The sequence below is a fragment of the Aspergillus campestris genome (genome assembly GCF_002847485.1).
Source record: "Aspergillus campestris IBT 28561 chromosome Unknown P168scaffold_2, whole genome shotgun sequence".
Lineage (NCBI taxonomy): Eukaryota > Fungi > Ascomycota > Eurotiomycetes > Eurotiales > Aspergillaceae > Aspergillus > Aspergillus campestris.
Genome location: NW_020194337.1, coordinates 780,547 through 798,885, shown reverse-complemented (window position 1 = coordinate 798,885; position 18,339 = coordinate 780,547). Strand labels below are relative to the sequence as shown.

The following is an 18,339-nucleotide window of genomic DNA, read 5'->3' as shown; positions in this document are numbered from 1 at the left end:
ACCAGACCTTGCCCGAACTAGGTAAAGGATCTGACCTCCACTAGGCAATCCTCATGTCGATCTGGACCGACCAGTTCTCCCACCCTGACCCATGGCGGCTTCTATCCTGTCTCCCCGCCCCACGCCATCTGGTGGTGTCTTCGCGCCGGGGCCACAGTCCACACACGCCTGGGAGGATCATCAGTTGCGATTGGGGCCACTTTTGACGGAGTGTTTCCTTTTTTCTCCGTATTGATCAGTCTTGTTTTTCTTCCTCTTTGCATTACATGTTTACAATTTGGATTACAGATACACCAACTGTCGTTGACATCCACTTTGACGTTTTTCAATTTCTTCTTTTTCTTCTGGTTTTTATACCTGTAACTTATTTTTTCTTACTTATCTCCTTCCTATTTTGATGTATCTTATATTTGTTTACCTAATTTTACCTATTTCCTCTCTCTATCTCTCTTCCACTTGATTCTCTTTTATCTTATTTTGTATTTTATCCTATCTTTTCAACCATTCTCGGACTACCATTGTGTTCTCAGTCCAGGGCAATTGAGATGGATGATAGCTTGGACCAGCCCGGGAAGTGGGGCCCAGGATAAATCCATGGAACGAAGAAGACGATCCAACACACGACGAACAAATCAAGATGGCCCAAGCGGGCATGACCAAGTGCATCATTCTCTGCAACATGTTTTGTGTCCTTGTGGCCTGAAGAATCTTCCAGCCAGTACTCCGGATATGGATTATGACTGTCGTTGAGGGTAGTCACACAAAAGAAATAAAATAAAACAGAGAAACACAAAATAAGAATAAAAAATAAGAGCAATATAAACAAAATAAGAAACACGTTGTTGATCACTGATCATGTGGCCAGGGTTGTCTCAGACAAGTGTGTGATTCCTGTTCTTGTTCCTGGGGTGTTTGGGGCGGCCTGGTGGGGTAGCAGAGCAGAAAACATGCGAGGGGAGAGAGTGTGTTTGTTCCAAGGAGGAACCTACCCTGAACTCTGTTGTCAAGTGGTGATAATAACGACTATTGTGCCACCACTCATGTGTCTTGTTGGCGTGGTGTGGGTGGAAAACAGACTCACTCTCGCCCAATCCTATTCGTTCCATTCAGGATCCCCCATCTGCCCAAGGGAGGACGTAACCTTAGTAGTAGTAGCTCGGCTTCCAGGGTCTCCTTCTATCCAAGGTCTACCATTCTTGAGACAGAAGGATAGAAGAGAAGAGAAGAAAGCTCCTCCACATTACATCATCAATGCCATTCTCTGCATCATTGGAATTCGGATCGTCCTGCCATACGTATCTTGGTGTAGTGTACGGTGTTCACACAGGGAGATCGATTCCTATCACTTTCGTCATTTAGCATGCTGTTCAAAATGATGTATCCAGCCTGATATGATTGATCTCCGTCGAATCATCCAAGCTTGGGCCTGGTGTAGCGGGGCATACCCGCTAGTCGTACCTCTGTACTTACCTGGGTACCTAGGTAGTTTTGTAGACAGAATGAGAGCTAAATCGCTTGTTAGTGATAGCATTGGATTTTGCACATTTAAATGGTGACCCCATGATGATTCCTCAACATACCCCCAAGAGTCATTACCAGATGATGTTCTACTAGACAAGGGATAAAGCAGAGCTAAATAGACAGGTAGGTGGCTGTTGCAAGAGCAATACTAGTGGATCCAAAATTACTAGCCATTACACCAGCAGTCGCGTGGGAAATTACAAGAAAGAACGACAGAAGAAGGTAAAACTGAAGAAAGAAGAAAGAAAGTAACCCTCGGTCGGCAACGATCTCGATGCGGTCTGCCTTCACGTGGCCGCTCTGAACGATCTCCCTCAGGGGTCGACCGGGCACGGTTAGGTGGTGAACTACGGAGTACCGTATGCGGTAATTTGCTGTATTTCTAAGCTTTTCGCCTCAATTACCATACCTAGAGTACTATCTAACGACCTACTAATTAGGCGCTTGCTTCTTCTTATCGACTAAGTAGGTGTCTGAACTTGTACCTCGTACTATGATTATACTGTAAATCTATCACACAGCAGAGTACATCCAAAGCAAGACAGACTGCAAGCCAACAGTATCAATACCCGTATCAAAGTGTCATGACAGTTCGCCGGAGGCTGCACTAGTGACTGGGGGCATTTCTAAAGCGCCACCCATGATCTGACTTGACTGGTCGGGGATGGAATGATGATTCTTTCACCTGAGATTTCTTCCCTTGCCTAGTAGGGAGTGAGGTACAGAGCATCAGTTTCCTGGTTCCGGTGGGAGGGGAGGGAGAGGGGGAAGGCTTGTGTCTCATTCTCTCCCTTGCTCGGGTTTTTTCTGTATTTTATTGTATTATTTTATTTAGTGATTTTCAAAGAAGAAAGAGGATAGAGCAATAATAATATCATTATCATTGTGAAAAAATAAAGCAGAGCCACATATGATGAATTGACTTTGCCAGCAACAAACACATGGCAACCCATGGGTGTGAATGATCACCGCTAAGAAGAATTCCTTGTCCGGGAAGGGAAGGGAATGTCTGGACATGCGACGCTTGACTTGTCCAGCCACATGCCTTGACCCCACTCGGATTCTAGGCAGAAAATCTATGTTATTATATTATAAAATCGATAATAAAATAGAGAAAAATAGAATAGAATGAATCAAATAGAATACAGTGCAGAAATTAAGAATAAAATGAAATAAACCAGTCTCCGTCAAAATGTGTCTTGCATTACCAGCAAGTACCTCAGTAATTTGTCCGAGTGATGAAGTCAGACAACACGCGTGCGACACGACAAGACAAAGCGTGGCGCTTTCGATCCAAAGGTTCCCCCCTGGTCCCAGATACCAACTAGTCGTTTTCGGTCACCACCTCCCCTCTCCTCCATTTCCCATGTCAATCTCCCGTGGTGGAATGGAATAATCATTCATCCTCTTCCTCCGCCGCAGGGAGGCGCCAACTGCAAGTACTAGTCATACTCATCGACCTCCAACCAGCCAGCCAGCGCCCCAAACCTTGCGTGGTTGAGTCGACCGGTCCAGGATGTTTTATCGCCAAAACCCCGCTTCGAGGAATGCACCGAACATCCTCCACGCATACATGTGGGCTTGGCGCAGATGGTGTGTGTCCACAATGAGAGACACAGACACGCCCTTCCTTACTTGCGAACTCCAACTCGATTCTTATCTTGTTGGTTTTGGTTTCCCCCCGTCAATGACCGCTCCATTCTTGTCGGTGGGAGATCTGGCTTGGAGTTAGTTAGTTAGTACGCGCTGCTTCACCGACTTGTTCGAGACTGGTGGTGTAGCTGCACTGGAGACTTGAAACCGGTGATGCCCTTGCTGGTCTGGATCAGGTCATGATGATAACTTCTTCCTTGGGTTTGACTACCTATCGGTCTTTGGACCCTGTTTCCACTCGCCAGCTATCAATCTCTCCCCTCGTAAAGCTAAACTGAGGAGCATATTCCTCCTTCGGGATAGATCACATATCCCCAGCAACTTCATATAATCCACATAGATCTCTTAGGAATATAGTACTTCCCAACCGTAACCCCAGGCGATCTCAAAAAGTGGTAGACAATAAGCGACTCGAGTCATACTCTCTGGTCGACTCGCTCGTTTAATCTCCATCAATATCACTCCCCCACCATATCTCCGCGGACACTCAACGATAGACCTAACGTAAGTAATTGGCCCCGCCAACCCATTGATTCCCACCTAGATCCTTCTTCCCGACTACATACCGGCCGGAAGACGGCTGCACAATTTGAACGCCGTCGCCGCCGGGACTAGCGTCGCACGCGCACGCAAATCACAACCTCCGGCTGTGTAGCACTGACTCGTCCGTGGACGGATTTGGTTTATTTTGCCTGGTGCATATCGTTGACCCTCGATGGGAGGGGGGGATGACACCCGGTGCACGGTTAGTTGGCGAGCTCTCACAGCAGATGGCTGTCTGTACGCCGTTTTGAGCAGTGCCGGCTCAGCTTGCCTTTGTAGGTAGATGTATGCTTCATTTGTACCCCGTACATATCGTGCATTTTATCTATCACTATTGATATAGATGGGTAGGTAGCTACTCAAATAGAAAGGCACTCGAATTTTAAGAACAGTGGTGCGATCTGAGCTGATTATTGCAGTGCTTTTTCCTGGCTACTAGATTAACTGCATATTAGCAGTCATTTGCCTGCTTCATACTCCACGTTTGCAATTTGCAAAGATACTTATGCCGTCGTTTTTTTTATCTCCATTGAATCTTCTGGGTGTATCAATAATACACTGTTCATCTCGAATGCATATATTCGATACCCTCTCATCTCACTCTTGCTGATATCTACGGTCAATAGATATTACGCCCCCGATCCCATAGCGTGGTTTCAGGCGCTTTTTCTCCATGATACCAAGGCAAGCTCTCCGATTGAATAACGCGTATCAATTAGATGAAGGGCTGTCCAGACGTCTGGATATCATACGACCTTGACAGTCCCAGCTGGGTGGATAAGCTTGGGGCCAGACCGACACCTATCCTCATATTAAGGACGTGTCGCCTTTGTTGGTAGAGGCTGTCGTGGTACAAGAGGCTCGGTGAGCTGCTCCAAAATTTGAGTATTTCGAAACATGAAGCTTCAGATCTGAGTAGATTTGATTAGCCGGTGTGATCGAGTCGGGGAGTATACACAGGCCGGGCATCGTACCTCCCTATCATGATATTAAAAGCCGGTATCGTCTACACCAATAACAGCTATACTCTAACCCTAACCACCTACTCCATGAGACATACAAAGACAGAACCGCGATCCAGTCATGTCATATCGCAGCCTGCGCCATCTATACCATCAAACCACACAGCCCAGCATCAATCAACTAACCACATACTATAGGATAGTATAAACAATGACGTTTCAAACCTCACAATCACAGTATAGATGCTGTATGGCCCTTAATTTCCATTATTTGTCATTCCAGACTTGGCACCCGCGTGGACACCGACACATAACCCACACAATCAGTTGTCATAAGGTGTCCGATACAAAGAAGCTAGTCGCTAGTGCTAGGTAGTCCATCCGTGTTGACGTCGCACACGACGCCCGGTGGGAGACACATCCTGGTTAGCACCTGGTGGACTAGCACCCGGTTTGAGGAATATCAATTTTTTTTGTCATCATCTTCATGGCCAATCTGGGTCCCGGACTCTCTTTTCCCCATGTCTGGATGCATGCGGAGACCCGATGGGCATGGCTCTGTGTGCTAGGTAGGGTTGAGGGATGGGGTGGGATACAGGGGTGGGGGTGGTTTGTGTGTTACGCTTGTGTTTGTAGCTGTATTTGAAAATAACCATAATTATTATTATTATTTCAGAAAATAACTGAAATATAAGTGAATAAATAAAAAGAAAACCAATATGTGTCAGAGCCTAAGACAAATCCCTGATCCATGATCGTCCAGACACATATAGGGTTAGGTAGAAGACAACCTAACGTATAATCCCCCATGTTAAGACGGCGCTATTGGATGGTCACCTCGCCTTAGCCTGACAACCCGCGTGTTCAACAGGCGTCAGTCCCCATCCTCCCGCCCTCTGCCTCGTTTAGTCTGGCGTGAACGTGCTCCAGCTGCACATGGTGAGGTCGGTCTATCTCTGCCCGATTGGTACTATTCCTCGAGGGTTCGCACATACACTAACCCACTAGTCTATTATTGACGTTGGAGCTAATGCTGCCTGTCGCTCGACGAACTGACCAGATAGGTGAATACCCGTTGTGTCTGCTGGAGTCCAGGATCTTCCTATAGTCAAAGCGGTAGGAGTCGATCTTCAACGTGTAAATTATGAAAATTAGATGAAATAGACAACTAAGCTAATAAACAAATAATAAATTAAAAAGCATACAGTGTTGAAAAAGGTGACATGTACATGTACCTACCCGTTGATGGCATCAGTCGTCAATTGCCACCGACCACCCCCCATGAACTGAACGCCCATGAAACTCGACCGCACATGCGCCTGAAGCATTTTCCACCTTTACTGATTCACCGATTAGACCTCCCACCCCTGTCAGCCATCCAGCCATCCAGCCAGCTAGCGAGTTCGTCCACGACTGCCCGCTTAACTCAGCGGCGCAGACTAGACAGTCATCCCAGCCGTATACCGAATGATTTATTATCCGCGGGGCCGGAGCGGGTCGGTTTCAGTCGAGCTCATGCAGGCGGTTGTTCGACGGGTCTCTGCATCGCATCGTGTGGTTTTATATGATAATTTATCCCAGTTTCGTCCGTCTTCTGCTGACCGTGACCTGCAGTAACTTATCTCATGGGTAGGTAGGTGAATGTCTTACTCCAGATATATGCGTGTTGACTGGACCCCCCGGGCATGGCGTGCGTGGACAATCTGCTAGACGACTATATCATTGGTTGGGGGGACTCAACTATTTTGGTTTGGTCTCGTGCTGTTGTCTTGACTATTTGTCAACCATGTGAGAGGTTGGTAACATTCACTGCATTGATTGATCTGGTCTCGAGTCGATCTCATTACCCTAATTGACATACCCATACATACAACTCTGTACCTCCTTGGCAGTGGCTGCATTTATTCGCTATCGGCAAAGCAACAAAAATTAAAACTTACAAAATAGAAGAAACAAAAAGAGAAGAAACGCGCAAGACAAGAAAAAGTAAACAAACAAATAAATCAACCGGTTGGTCCCCCCCCCCCCGTAAGCGCCGCCTCGATTAGACCTGCCTTGGCGCCCTCGTGGTCAAAAAGCCATCGTTTGCCCCTCGTACCCCCAAGCTCGTACCCAGGTCTGACTCGTCACCTTATTGTCTCTCACGGCGTTGCCGGGGAGGAAAAAAAAGCCAGCCAGTGCGCCCCACCGGTCAATTGTCGGGACCGACGACAAAGCAAACTGCTATACGAAGTGATGTGATGTGGCCGGCGACGAATGGTGATCAACGCGTCCCGAATCCAGCCACATGGCGCCTGTTCTGACACTAGATCGGACGGGATTGCTGGTGTTTTACGGGGCCCTAATTTGGGGGCTTCCTTCTTCTCTTCGGGAGAGATGACCTGTGGGTGTACGCCGTATATGGGATCATCAATCGAGCAACCTCGCTCGGCGATGGGAATGAGGGAAATTAGGTTCTGTGTTTTAACTCACCGCCAGTCTGACATGACGACTATCCATCCAGCCAGCAGGCAAGCAGTGAGTTGGAAAGCAAACACTAAACAAGGCTAGCTATTCCTCGTCTCGGAAGCAGAAGCAAAACAGAACAGAGTAGAAAGGAGATGATGGACAGCCCACGTGGCGAAACCCGGAACGGGCTGAAAGGCAGGAATCCGCCGAGACGACCTAAGTCGGGGTCGGTGTTTCATGTTGCCGCTTATGCCATCCTCTGAACTGTCAGTCAAAAGTAAGACTCCAGATTCAGGTACCTACTGGGGTGTGACACACACCTCTGGTCGTGAGTGAGTGAGCGAGAGGGATCCCTGTGCGACAATCGCCGGATATGCATTGCGTCGCCTAATCTGACAGCCTGTGGTGTCAGATGTAAGATGGATGAATGGATTGGATGTGGGTGCACCGTACCCAGTGACGGGTTGAACCCCAGCATCTGTATCCTGCGGTAATTTGCAATACTACCCTGATCGCTACGCGATTCTCGGTATAATCCTGCGCTCGTGGCATTTCAAGGTTACCGGCCAGAAGCCCTGGGCGTGCTTCTGTCATGTGGTTTCTGCCGATTGTCGGACACGGCTTGTGTTGCTCTGGGGTTTGGCTTCTTGTTTGCTGTTATTGAGGACAGTTTGGGTTTCAACCAGAGGGTGGTTGAGACTGGACAATCTGGTGGGAGTGTATCCCTACTGGTGCATGTGCCATGAGCATTTTATACGGAGAATATCTATCTTCCCAATTGCTACGACTAGGATCTGGGAATACTCCGCGACTGGTAGTCAAATCAGTGCTTATGTGGAAATGTGCCTGATCTAGTCGTGGCCTTGCCTGCTCCATGCAAAGGGTTCTACATCAATAATAGCCCATGGAATCTATGTAGAAACAAACCTCAACATGGCCAATTATATAGAAAGTTATTAGGTCTACGATGCATTTTTTCACCATCTTCAGTAGTGGTTTGCACATTCAACACTTAGTTCTATTGGCTAAAAGCCTAGGCCAAGCCCATATTTTCCAAAATGATTACGTTAGTAGATATAGAAGTGCAAATAAGTTGCAACAAGTAGTTTGAGTCTTTGACGAGAGCCATTCAAAGCAAGTACATTCCCAGCCTTTAGAACTTTCTCAGTACGAGAGCTGCTTTGTGATCATTGCAGGGGTACCCATTCCAGAGCACGGTAAAACAGCCTATACTCCTACCTCATGTCTTCGTGAAGGGCCCATATTTTGTCAACTTAATCAAGCATGTCACCACGCCAACCAGTACACCACGTGAAGACCCCACAGCATGGCAGAGTAGATATAAGCGTCCGCAGTATGCCAGGATGGTAGGGATTCGAAGGGAGACCCTACCTTTAAGACGACTTGACCGTCACCCAACCGGTCGGATGGAAGCCGACTGTCCGATGCTGCAGTAGCATCGTACCTGGCTCTCTATCGGCCGAAGCGTGTCCAAATAAGGTGTTTCCGAAGCATATCGGGATTCCCTTACAGTAATATTGCAAACTCACCGTCAATATGCAAGTGTGTAGCTGCTGATGGGTTGCCATGTGGACATTATGTGTTGCTCGTGCAGCCAAAGAAGGCAGCTTCGATAAGAACGGAGTAGGATGGATCTGTGAGATTGTCTGACACAGCATAAGCAATGTTTTATAAGAAGAGCGCCGTAATAGACAAGGCGTATTGACGCAACAGGGATAATTCCATAGATAGTCAATGGGTAGTTGCCCCATGGGACATTTGGGACATGAACGACATCAAGAATCTTAGAGATGAGACAACAAGACTGCTGTCTAGCCACTAGTCATGGAGTGTAATCATAGCTGCACACAGATACCAAATACTGAACCGAGAGGGCTAGATATACTAAGGGAGTACCAGTCCCGCCGCAGAATCCCCTGGTAAAGCATGTAATCTGACAGACCACTCGCCCATTCAAGTCAAGCTGAATGGGTTCAGCCATGTGTCACCGGAGCGTTAGACCACCCCGCAAGACATGGCTACACGGCATGCAAACAAACGGCACCCTGTTGTACGCCATAAGCGGGAGACAGAGTCAGGTCAGCAGCGGAGGCGGCGGAGGTAGCGTAGGCAGCGACTTTTTGGCAGGATTTGGTATTCGTCGGGGGATTATGGTTGTCTGAGATGATCTCAATATCTGTTTATATATCTAATTAGCTAGAATTTTTGATGAATGACAGAGTAAAAAGGGGCAAGTGGGAACTCGGAGTATCTGGTTGATCTTTGGTGATGATTGTATAGCTGGTTGTGGACTGATTGAGTCGGGAATTCTGCATACTTTTTGGGATGCATTTGATACATACAGCATATATTAAAGATAGATCAGTCGTTATAAGCAATAAAGTTGAATGCATAGGTACCAATACTTTCGTTGGTATGACCATGAGTTCCATGTAGATCGAGAATATAGAATGTGGTATCACATATCACATGCGTGACTCAGGCAACAACACCATCAACTGGTGAGTCGCGACTTCCCCACTAGGCAGGATCTCTTTGCCTCTTTCCCCATGCAATCTCATATCACTTTGACAAGTTACCTCCAGTAGATATTATAAGGATCATCTGGATCGAATAAAATTTCCATATCTCCACAACCCTGACAGCACGGATGTGACACATAGGCTCGGCCCAGCCACAAACAAGCAGCCGACAGACGTCATTCCCCAACCCGCATGCCAACAATAAGCTGCACCAGCCACTCCCCTCGCGATTCTAGAAGATACCCCAATCGCTTCAAAACCACCGATCCCCTCACTCCTTCCTCTCTCCCTCCAACAACCATCACCATGTCAGAACAACAAGAACAACAAAACCCACCACTGCAACAACCCCCACAAGATCCCAACCCCAATGATCGACCAGGGACTCCACCCCGCCCGCCTTATTCCCCCGTAACACCCGTCTTCGCCCACCTCGCCCCCGTCCCGAATCTCCCCACCGGCGTCGCACCGCCCATCGTCCCGCCTGCGACTTCCCCCTCCCCGACCACACGACTCGCCTCCGATGCGTCTATCGCGCCCGATCTGCCTCCGCCCGCGGAACCCGCCGCCAGCGCACCGCTGTTCGCGCCCGCGGAGCCGGCGCCCGTGCCGATCTCGGAGACCGATAACCCGGATGCCATCGCGCTCCGCTCGGCGCTCTCTATCTTGCAGATGCAGAAGCAGCAGAGCTTACGCGATATCCGCGCTCTCGAGCGACTGAAGACCGCGGCGGCTGCCGACCCGGAGGCGTTTGCGCGTGAGCTGGCTGCGGGGCGGCTCTCCGCTGCCGATCCCGGGGGATTTGTCAACTTCACGGCTGATGAGGAGGAGGAGGAAGAGGGGGGACGCCGGGAGGAAGGTGGTGGTCGGGCCCGGCTGGATACGATACCCACGCCGCAGAATGTGGTCCGCATGCCGCCCGTCAACTGGGCCAAGTATCAGGTGGTCGGTGAGCCGCTGGATAAGATGCACGAGGAGCAGCGGCGGCGACCGTTAGCGGGGGACCCGAGACGAGATTCATCTGCGCAGCAGCCGTTGCAGCAGCAAAGAGCGCCGGAGCATCTGCTGGCGTCGCCGTATCGGCCGCTGGTGGATAGGCTAGAAACGCCGGCGGAGAGGGCCAAGACGGAAGGCAAGAACAAGAAGACGTGAGGGAGGAATGGTGGAAAGATCGTATCTGGTGTGAATGAAGCTACTAGACTATGGTACAGTACAAGTTCCATATGGTACAGTTCTGCTCCGTATCCTTCGACTTTGACGATTCATGACGCATCCATGGTCAAACTGCAACATGAAAATCTTCAGTCGGGTCGTCCCCTAGTATGTCCAGCAATTCGTGTTCGGCTGTATTCGAGACAGAAACGAGAACAACAAAGCCAGACAATAAGGGCCCGCAGGCCGCCGCCGCCGCCGAGCAGAAGCAGCAGCAGCAACAACGACAGCAACTTAGATGTTCCTCAGTCCCGAAGTGATCTCGTTCATCTTCACAAGGAATTTTTCATGAGCGTCAATGACTCTCTGCAACTGACGCTCCTCAAGGGTTCTCTCTTTCTTACCGCCTCTCTTCTTTCTGTGGTCGTCGTCACTATCATAGGACGCATTCTTCTGCTCATCATCGTCCTCCATGTCGACTTCCATCGCGTTTTCATGGCCTTTAGGATCTTCCCCACCTTGTTCCTGAAGTCCATTCTCGTCTTGTCCCTGAGGACCTCCCTCGCCCTGTCCCTGATGAACGTTCTCATCCTGTCCCGTAACCTCCTCCCTACGATCAGGAATCCCCGCCAAGAAATTCTTAATCTCATGCTTCGGCGCCCCAGAATGCACAGCCGCCAGACGGGCCTGGTCACGAATCTTCTGCACCACCTTCTTGCGAAGATCCTCTCTGTCGCCCATAGTCGCCTGCATGCGCTCCCGCGCCAGCTTGCTGCCCTCCTGCGCCTTGATCCACGCCTGCGCCTTGGGACAGTCGGGCTTGGTCTTTCTGAGGATGTCCGCGATAGCATCTTTGGTCAGAGCGGGCATGCTGTGCACTGATCCTTCGTACCGGGGGATAGTCTGAGGCTCGGCGGGGTGTATTTTCTGATTGAGTTAGCATATTCCACATGACAGCACGGAATTCTTCTCCCTTTAGGAAACAGAATGAAAGTATGAGAAAGAGAAAAACATACACCATCCTCTCCAATCTTAAACGGAATCGGATTTATGGAATACTGGAGCTCGTTCATCGGCTTCTCGAGATCCGCCGCCTTCTTAGCCCAGAGCCGCGCCAGCGCCAGCTTGGGACACTCTTTTTTGACGTCCTGGCGCTTGGGCTCCGGTGGTCCCATCACGGTGTTGGCTTTGGTTTCTTCTGCTTTGGCCTTGTCTTGCTTTTTGGCCTTGGCTCTAGCCTTCTTGCCCTTGGGGACGGGGACGGGACTAGCGCTGGCTGTGGTGTTGACATTGTCGGCGTTGACGGACGCAGCCTCCTGCTGAGGGGAGCGATCGGCGAGGGTACGCTTGGGCATGGTGGATTCTATGGGCTTGGTCTTGGATTTTGATTGTGGTTTGGACTTGCGTTTGGATTTTGGTGAAAGAGACTCGGTTGGGATGGTGGTGGCAGGTGAGGTTCTTGCTGGGTGGTTGGTCGCTAGGGAAGAAGTGGGAGGTGGTGAGTCTGGGAACTTCCATGGAGGAGGGAACCTGGTGGAAGTGTGAGTGAGTGAGTGAGTGAGAGTGAGTCGGTCAGTGAGGGTTCGTGGAACATCGTGACATACCTCGGCGGCAGGCTGCGAGCTCTTTGAAGTGGTCCCATAGTTGTGGTGCTTGTATTGATGGTATCAGGTTAGGTTAGGTTGGATAAGGGTGTCTTATCGCTGGGGCGATGGGGGGGAGATGTTGTTATAACTAGGTAGTAAGAGATAGGAGAGAAAGCCATGTTCATTAGAAAGAAGTAAGTAAGTACATATGGGCTGTTGACTGCTTATCACTGGGTATTCTGGTTTGAACTTACTGTAGGAACTCCTTGTTTATGGATGTCTAGTATATAACTGGACATTCACTGGGATGCACATAAAATCTCTAACTAGATGATACTGCTGGACAATGGCCTATGAAACTAAAATATTAACTTTCTGTTTTCAATTTCTAGAGATTTAGCGAAACCAAGCTCGTAGATACGTAAAGTATAGCAATTTGATAGAAATGCGCATAACCTTCAGCTATATCAGGATCTATACTACATAACCCTATAGTATACAGCCATTCCACCAACAGGCTAATTCTATGCTTGATATGTTTCTTCCACATAAGGAATTGCAAGAAAGAAGAAGGACTGCAGAAATTCTGTTTGCCTATATGAGTGGCGAAGAGAAACTATCTTGATATCATTCAGCTGCCCATTGTCTTCTGTATACTGTGCAGTAATGTCTATCCCCCATGTTAGAGCCTGAGACTGGTTTCTAGGCTACTGTCCCATCCGTTTCTCCCATACAGTGGCTCTACTAGTAAAAGACCTGTGAAGAAAGACATTCACACACGTGACGGTTCAGGCAACGCCACAAGACTAGGTTTAGATCTCCCAAGATAACCTGGTTTCTTTGTTCACTGCTCTCCCCTCACAGGACAGACAGTGCCAGTGAGTGGCTGGGTCTGAGTTCCACTAATCAATCATGAACAAATCATGGCTGAGGGGAAGAGAAAATGGCAATGTGGCATTAAATTCCTGTACTCAACTGATCGACTGAGCTGATCGGTTCTTCTGTTTCTCGGGCCCTCATCCTACCACTTTCATCGCTCGACTTCCACATACCATCTCCAACCCACAGAGCTGAGTCCTTCGTTTCTCACAATGTCCGCATCCAATCCCACACTTTCAGACAGCAATCAACGTCCATCCCAGTACTGTGACCCTAAAGCGTTTTTTGATTTCATTGGGCTTCCCGGGCCCACTTCCTACCCCACAGTCACGCCAGCAGAGGTTCGACAAGAGGCATTAGTCCGGTCTTCCAAGATTCTCGCAGACTATGGGCTATTAAACCGGCTGCTAGATTGCTGTGAAGCCACAATTCGCAAGCGATGGCTTAAGAGAACGCGTGCACAACGCGCCAGGATCCTGTCAATAGTGTGGCCGAATATGCCTACCGTCCATCGCCCGGACCTAGACTGTTGGTTGAAAGATGGGGGGCAAAACCCTCAGGACAAAGGCGCCTTTATGTGGCCTCATATCAACCAGGAGGATCTCCTTAATCCCAAGATTCTGCCAATCTTCTTGAACGCCCGTGGCCGGCATCCCCCTTGTGCCTTCATCACGGCCGACTATGAGGCGGCTCGGCTTGGGGAGACGTGCGGCATGATCCGTCCTGCGTTTCTGAACGAACATGTTATGATATTCACCGGACGAACAACCCCGCAGAAGTATGGTGAGTTGATTAATTGGTGTGATCACGAAGACGCTTTCGACTTGCTTTTTACCCAGAAGGGGATGCATCCAGGAATGGGTCTCATAAGTCTGGAGATCCAGGAACGCCTATACACCTTTCTGGTCAACTGCTGTATGCAGCTGCTTGAGGACACACACATGGAGACTCTTCTGAGTGATGAAACTTCAATTCAACCGGAACCACCCGCCCTTTCAACATCCCAGACGGGCATGAATCTCCAGGTGGTTGTGGCGGCCGAGGCCCCCTATCGACTCCCCGCGGGTCTGGATATCAGACGCCTGCGGAGTATCTTTAGTGCCAAGCGCGCCGCCGCCGAAGACCATCTCTGGGCTCTGCGAGAGGACCCGGCTTATTTTGCCGATACGGTCCTGAACGAGAAGGAACACCGCCAGGAGTTGATCCCTGACGCGCTAGGCCGACTGCACCATCTAACGAAATCACACAAGGTATATACGTTGTGGAATCGAATCCTTAACCGGGTGGTTTCTGATGCCTATTTTCTGCCGTGCTTCTGGAATGAGATCGAGCGCCAGCTTGCCGATATTGAAGCCCTGCTTTCGCAGCATAAGCAAGACTTACAGCCCGAGAACGACCTTCCCAAAGACCTCGAGTGGGCCTTCTGCAGGCTGATCCTATTCTTGGAGAAGTTGGTTGAGGCGCCCCTTCGCACTCTCCAGACGGAGGCGCCGGCATCCCTCCCTCTGCGTCCATTCTTTGAACGTGTGGACACCGAGCTAGAGCTCAGTGGCACCATAATCAATGTGGTTCCCAAAGCAAGCCTAGGCGTTGACAAACGACGTTGGCGTCTCTTCCGGCTACTCCAGGCTCTGTGGGACAAGAATGCTAGCTTTTTGATTGGTCTCCATGTACTGGTCGATGAATTGGAGACTCTGATTGAGAAGGATAAGTTCACCAAAGGCCTGTTCTCGCCAAATGTTCTGGACACATTTTCCGGGCTATCGGTCCTGTCTCTGTGTCAACGCCAATTGAGCGGCTTCCAACCGTGGGCTGCGACATTCGAGACCACCATGGCCAATCAGAAAGACAACCTGGAGAACGACTTTCGGGAAACTGTCAAGGACTGGAAACCGTACGCCAAGGTCGGTGATGGCACTGATCTGGCGGGCGTGGGGAACCCGACGGATGGGCGATTCTACTACCCAGTAGACAAGCGGCGCACGCGCGAGTCTACCGCCGCGATGCAGCAAGCAGAAGCCAACTTGGACGCGTTCTGGAGACGCGTCGACACTCTCTACACTGACAACAACGGATTGTCTCTGCATGCCGCCGTCCGCAATCTGCTCTCCAACGAGCGCATTCTCGCCAGGACCCCCGACTGGGTCGACGAGCCCGCTCCACCAACAAGCTCCGACGCTTCCGATACCGAAACGGGACATCTCCCACTATCACAAGTATGCTTCGAGCTCGAGCGACGCACAAAACAAACCATCCAGCCAGACCGTCCCAGCCTAGCCCACAGACCGAAGCCCAAAACCCGCGGGACCGCGCGTCTCTCCCACAGCACGGCTATACCCGCCGACGATGCATCCAGCCAACACGGCCCCGACATCCAGCCCACCTTCGCAGTAGACAAACGGGCTCTTAAAACTTTCTCCACGGTATTCCATGCGCCGAGCCGCACGTCCCAGCCCGGGGAGGTCGCTTGGACCGATTTCCTGCACGCGATGGCCTCCACGGGCTTCTCGGCGGAGAAGCTGTACGGATCGATCTGGCAGTTCACGCCGCGCGCGCTGGACACCGAGCGGGGGATTCAGTTCCATGAGCCACACCCGCGGGGGAAGCTCCCGTTCCGGATGGCTCGGCGGTATGGGCGTCGTCTGAATCGTGCGTATGGATGGCATGGGGGGATGTTTCAACTTGAGAAGGGAGTGGATGTACCGTGTCGGAAAGATCAGTAGGAGCAACTCTATACTGGATGGAGCATGATGTGTATAATAATCTACAACAAGATCTATCAACCAAACAACAAAATGAAAGTATATCAAGAGGACCTCATAACCGATAAACCTGACCCTTCTCCCACCCCAGCCGGTCCAAAATCCCACATTTCCCCCAAGACCCCACCAAAGCTCTCTCCATAGCAGGCGGACCACAAACAAACATCTTCGACCGCCCCATCGTCTCCTTCTCCATCACCCTCCCCAACACCTCCTCATCCACATACCCCTTCCTAACCGGGGAGTCCCTATCATTCTTCACCAGCCTACTCACAGAATACAAATACCTAAACCGGTCCGGAAACCGCCGCGCATACTCCTCAAGCTCGCTGCGCAAGAGCAAATCCTCCTGGGTATTAACGCCCCGCCAGCGAGGAGGTACACGTGCGGAAACTCGTTGGGTTTCCACGGGAAACCGCGGAGGGAGGTTAGGAAGGTTAGAGTGTCTCCTGGCTGGAGGCTGTGAATGTGGCTGCTGGCTTTGCCGTTGGGTAGTGTTTGAGCATTAGTTCGAGGTGGTCTTGGTCGTCTGGACGAGTTAGTTGACTATCTAGCGATGTTGTCTATTGGTTATGCAGCTTATAAACTCTTGATTCATGTTTTGTTTGGGATAGGAAAATAAAAGAAAATTGACATTAATCTATTGAAGTTTGAGTTAGTATTTATACCTACGACGATGTTGCATCAGATATGGCTTGATGTCATGATCCTGCTCAATGTCAAAGCCGCAAAAGCCGACGAGGCAGGTCAGGCCGATCGGCCGTATGATCGCGCCGTTGGGCCCTATTCTTGGTTGCTTGATTCACAATATTTTTGTACTGTTGTAATTTAGGAGTAGGAGGTATGAAGTAGGTAGTGCATGTGTAGCCTTACCATAGTGCTGGTACATGTTGTCTAGGTTGATTGGCTCGGATATGGCCCGATTCTGGGGTATTACCCGACTGGGACATGATTCTTAGATACTAAGGTATTCCTATACAGCAATTCTGTCTATCTCTATATATACAGCCCTCACACCCCTTATGTGCAATAAGTAAATAAGACGCTCAAAGCTTAGAAGCCTTCGCCTCAAACCGCTCCACAGCCTTCTTCGAATCAACCGCCCTCTCCTCATTCCCAGCCTCAATACCCTCCCTCCACGCCAAGTTACCCGCATGGTCATCCAACATCCCCAGCAAACCGCGGTACGCCTCCTCCTTCATAGTACCGTAGATGCCCGTGTCAGCTTTGTTCTTGTGCAGGGTGCGCTCCCGGATAAACGCCAGCGTCTCGTCAAGACCGCCCACCCCGTCGACAATGCCCGCGGCTTGCGCCTCGGGGCCGCCGAAGCGCTTCGCGCCCAGCACGACCGTGCGGAAGGTCGCGGGCGGGAGCTTCTCGCGGAAGACGTGCATCATGGGCGACTGCAGCGGGACGCCGAACTCGAGCTCGTTGATGCACAGGAAGCCCTTGGCTGGGTTCTGGATGCGGTAGTCGTGGTACATGGCTAGCATGAGGCCGCCGGCGAAGGCGTGGCCGTTGAGGAGGGCGACAGTGGGCATGGGGTAGCTTTTTTGTGGAGTTAGTTTGCTGCGCTCTTGTTCTTGTGGTTGTTATATTGAGAAGATAGACATACGTTAAGAGGCGGCGGAAGATCTTCCACAGGGCATTCTCGAGGAAGCCTTCCGTAGCGGCGACGACGTCGAGGTCTAGGCCATTGCTGTAGAACTTGGGGATGCCGCTCGTGGTGATGACCACGCCCTTGGGGTAGCGGTGCTCGATGATGTCCAGGGCAAGCAGGAAGGCGTTGATCAGGTCGGGCGTGAGACGGTTATCCGGGGGAGAGGTGAAGGTCAACAGGTAGATGTTCTTCTCGGGCCCCGGGTTGGAGCAGACGATGCTGCCGCCGGTGGAGGTGACGGGGACGGTGAAGAGGGCGGACATGGTGGATGGCTTTGTTCGTTTTCTAGGCGGATTCGAGGAGCAGGGATGCGGGGGTGGGAGAGGTTATAAGTGGGTGAAGTGTTGAGGATACTTCAGACCGCGGCAGTCACCTGTTGCTTTCAATCACCAGGACGCGCTAGTTATCCATCTGGGGAGGCGATGAGAACGAGATGATCATGTAATCGGGTTGGGGATGGTTTCATACCCGAGGTTATTTCCCCTTTGGGCGAACGCTGTCACATGGATGCATGAACGTGGCGTGCATGGCATCGTGCTTATGTCAGTTGTTCATAAACTATCTTATCGGATATTCTATCGCTATCTTATCTATCTTATCACTTCCATCTCCAACCATTCTAGAAACAAT

At 50.4% G+C, this 18,339-nt stretch overlaps 5 protein-coding genes across 5 annotated transcripts; 3 read left to right on the top strand and 2 right to left on the bottom strand.

Moving 5' to 3' along the window:
* The first annotated feature begins 849 nt into the window (after window positions 1-849).
* On the top strand, window positions 850-1,637 carry P168DRAFT_89678 (uncharacterized protein). The gene has a single exon (XM_024842201.1). It carries the CDS (start codon window positions 948-950, stop codon window positions 1,374-1,376), a length of 429 nt encoding a protein of 142 aa, XP_024695762.1. The 5' UTR covers window positions 850-947; the 3' UTR covers window positions 1,377-1,637.
* Window positions 1,638-9,976: 8,339 nt separating this feature from the next.
* P168DRAFT_279160 (uncharacterized protein) lies at window positions 9,977-10,822 on the top strand (the record flags this gene model as incomplete). The annotated part of the gene is made up of 1 exon (XM_024835758.1): window positions 9,977-10,822. The coding sequence occupies one exon, from the start codon at window positions 9,977-9,979 to the stop codon at window positions 10,820-10,822; it is 846 nt and encodes a 281-aa protein (XP_024695761.1).
* A 294-nt stretch (window positions 10,823-11,116) lies between these two features.
* P168DRAFT_324604 (uncharacterized protein) lies at window positions 11,117-12,639 on the bottom strand (the record flags this gene model as incomplete). Its single annotated transcript, XM_024840864.1, has 2 exons — window positions 11,839-12,639; window positions 11,117-11,749 (listed from the first exon to the last, which is right to left on the bottom strand). Exons 1-2 carry the CDS (start codon window positions 12,175-12,177, stop codon window positions 11,117-11,119), a joined length of 972 nt encoding a protein of 323 aa, XP_024695760.1. The 5' UTR covers window positions 12,178-12,639.
* Window positions 12,640-13,276: 637 nt separating this feature from the next.
* P168DRAFT_302141 (uncharacterized protein) lies at window positions 13,277-16,634 on the top strand (the record flags this gene model as incomplete). Its single annotated transcript, XM_024838627.1, has 3 exons — window positions 13,277-15,916; window positions 16,141-16,485; window positions 16,628-16,634. The coding sequence occupies exons 1-3, from the start codon at window positions 13,500-13,502 to the stop codon at window positions 16,632-16,634; spliced, it is 2,769 nt and encodes a 922-aa protein (XP_024695759.1). The 5' UTR covers window positions 13,277-13,499.
* Window positions 16,635-16,976: 342 nt separating this feature from the next.
* On the bottom strand, window positions 16,977-18,118 carry P168DRAFT_302140 (enoyl-CoA hydratase/isomerase family protein). Its single transcript, XM_024838626.1, has 2 exons — window positions 17,665-18,118; window positions 16,977-17,597 (listed from the first exon to the last, which is right to left on the bottom strand). The coding sequence occupies exons 1-2, from the start codon at window positions 17,970-17,972 to the stop codon at window positions 17,096-17,098; spliced, it is 810 nt and encodes a 269-aa protein (XP_024695758.1). The 5' UTR covers window positions 17,973-18,118; the 3' UTR covers window positions 16,977-17,095.
* Window positions 18,119-18,339: the final 221 nt, after the last annotated feature.

Coding starts and splice junctions, on each gene's coding strand:
- P168DRAFT_89678 (XM_024842201.1), top strand. CDS start 948: ATGCGAGGGGAGAGAGTGTGTTTGTTCCAAGGAGGAACCTACCCTGAA.
- P168DRAFT_302140 (XM_024838626.1), bottom strand. CDS start 17,972: ATGTCCGCCCTCTTCACCGTCCCCGTCACCTCCACCGGCGGCAGCATC. Junction 17,598..17,664: donor ATCTTCCGCCGCCTCTTAAC/GTATGTCTATCT, acceptor TCCACAAAAAAG/CTACCCCATGCCCACTGTCG.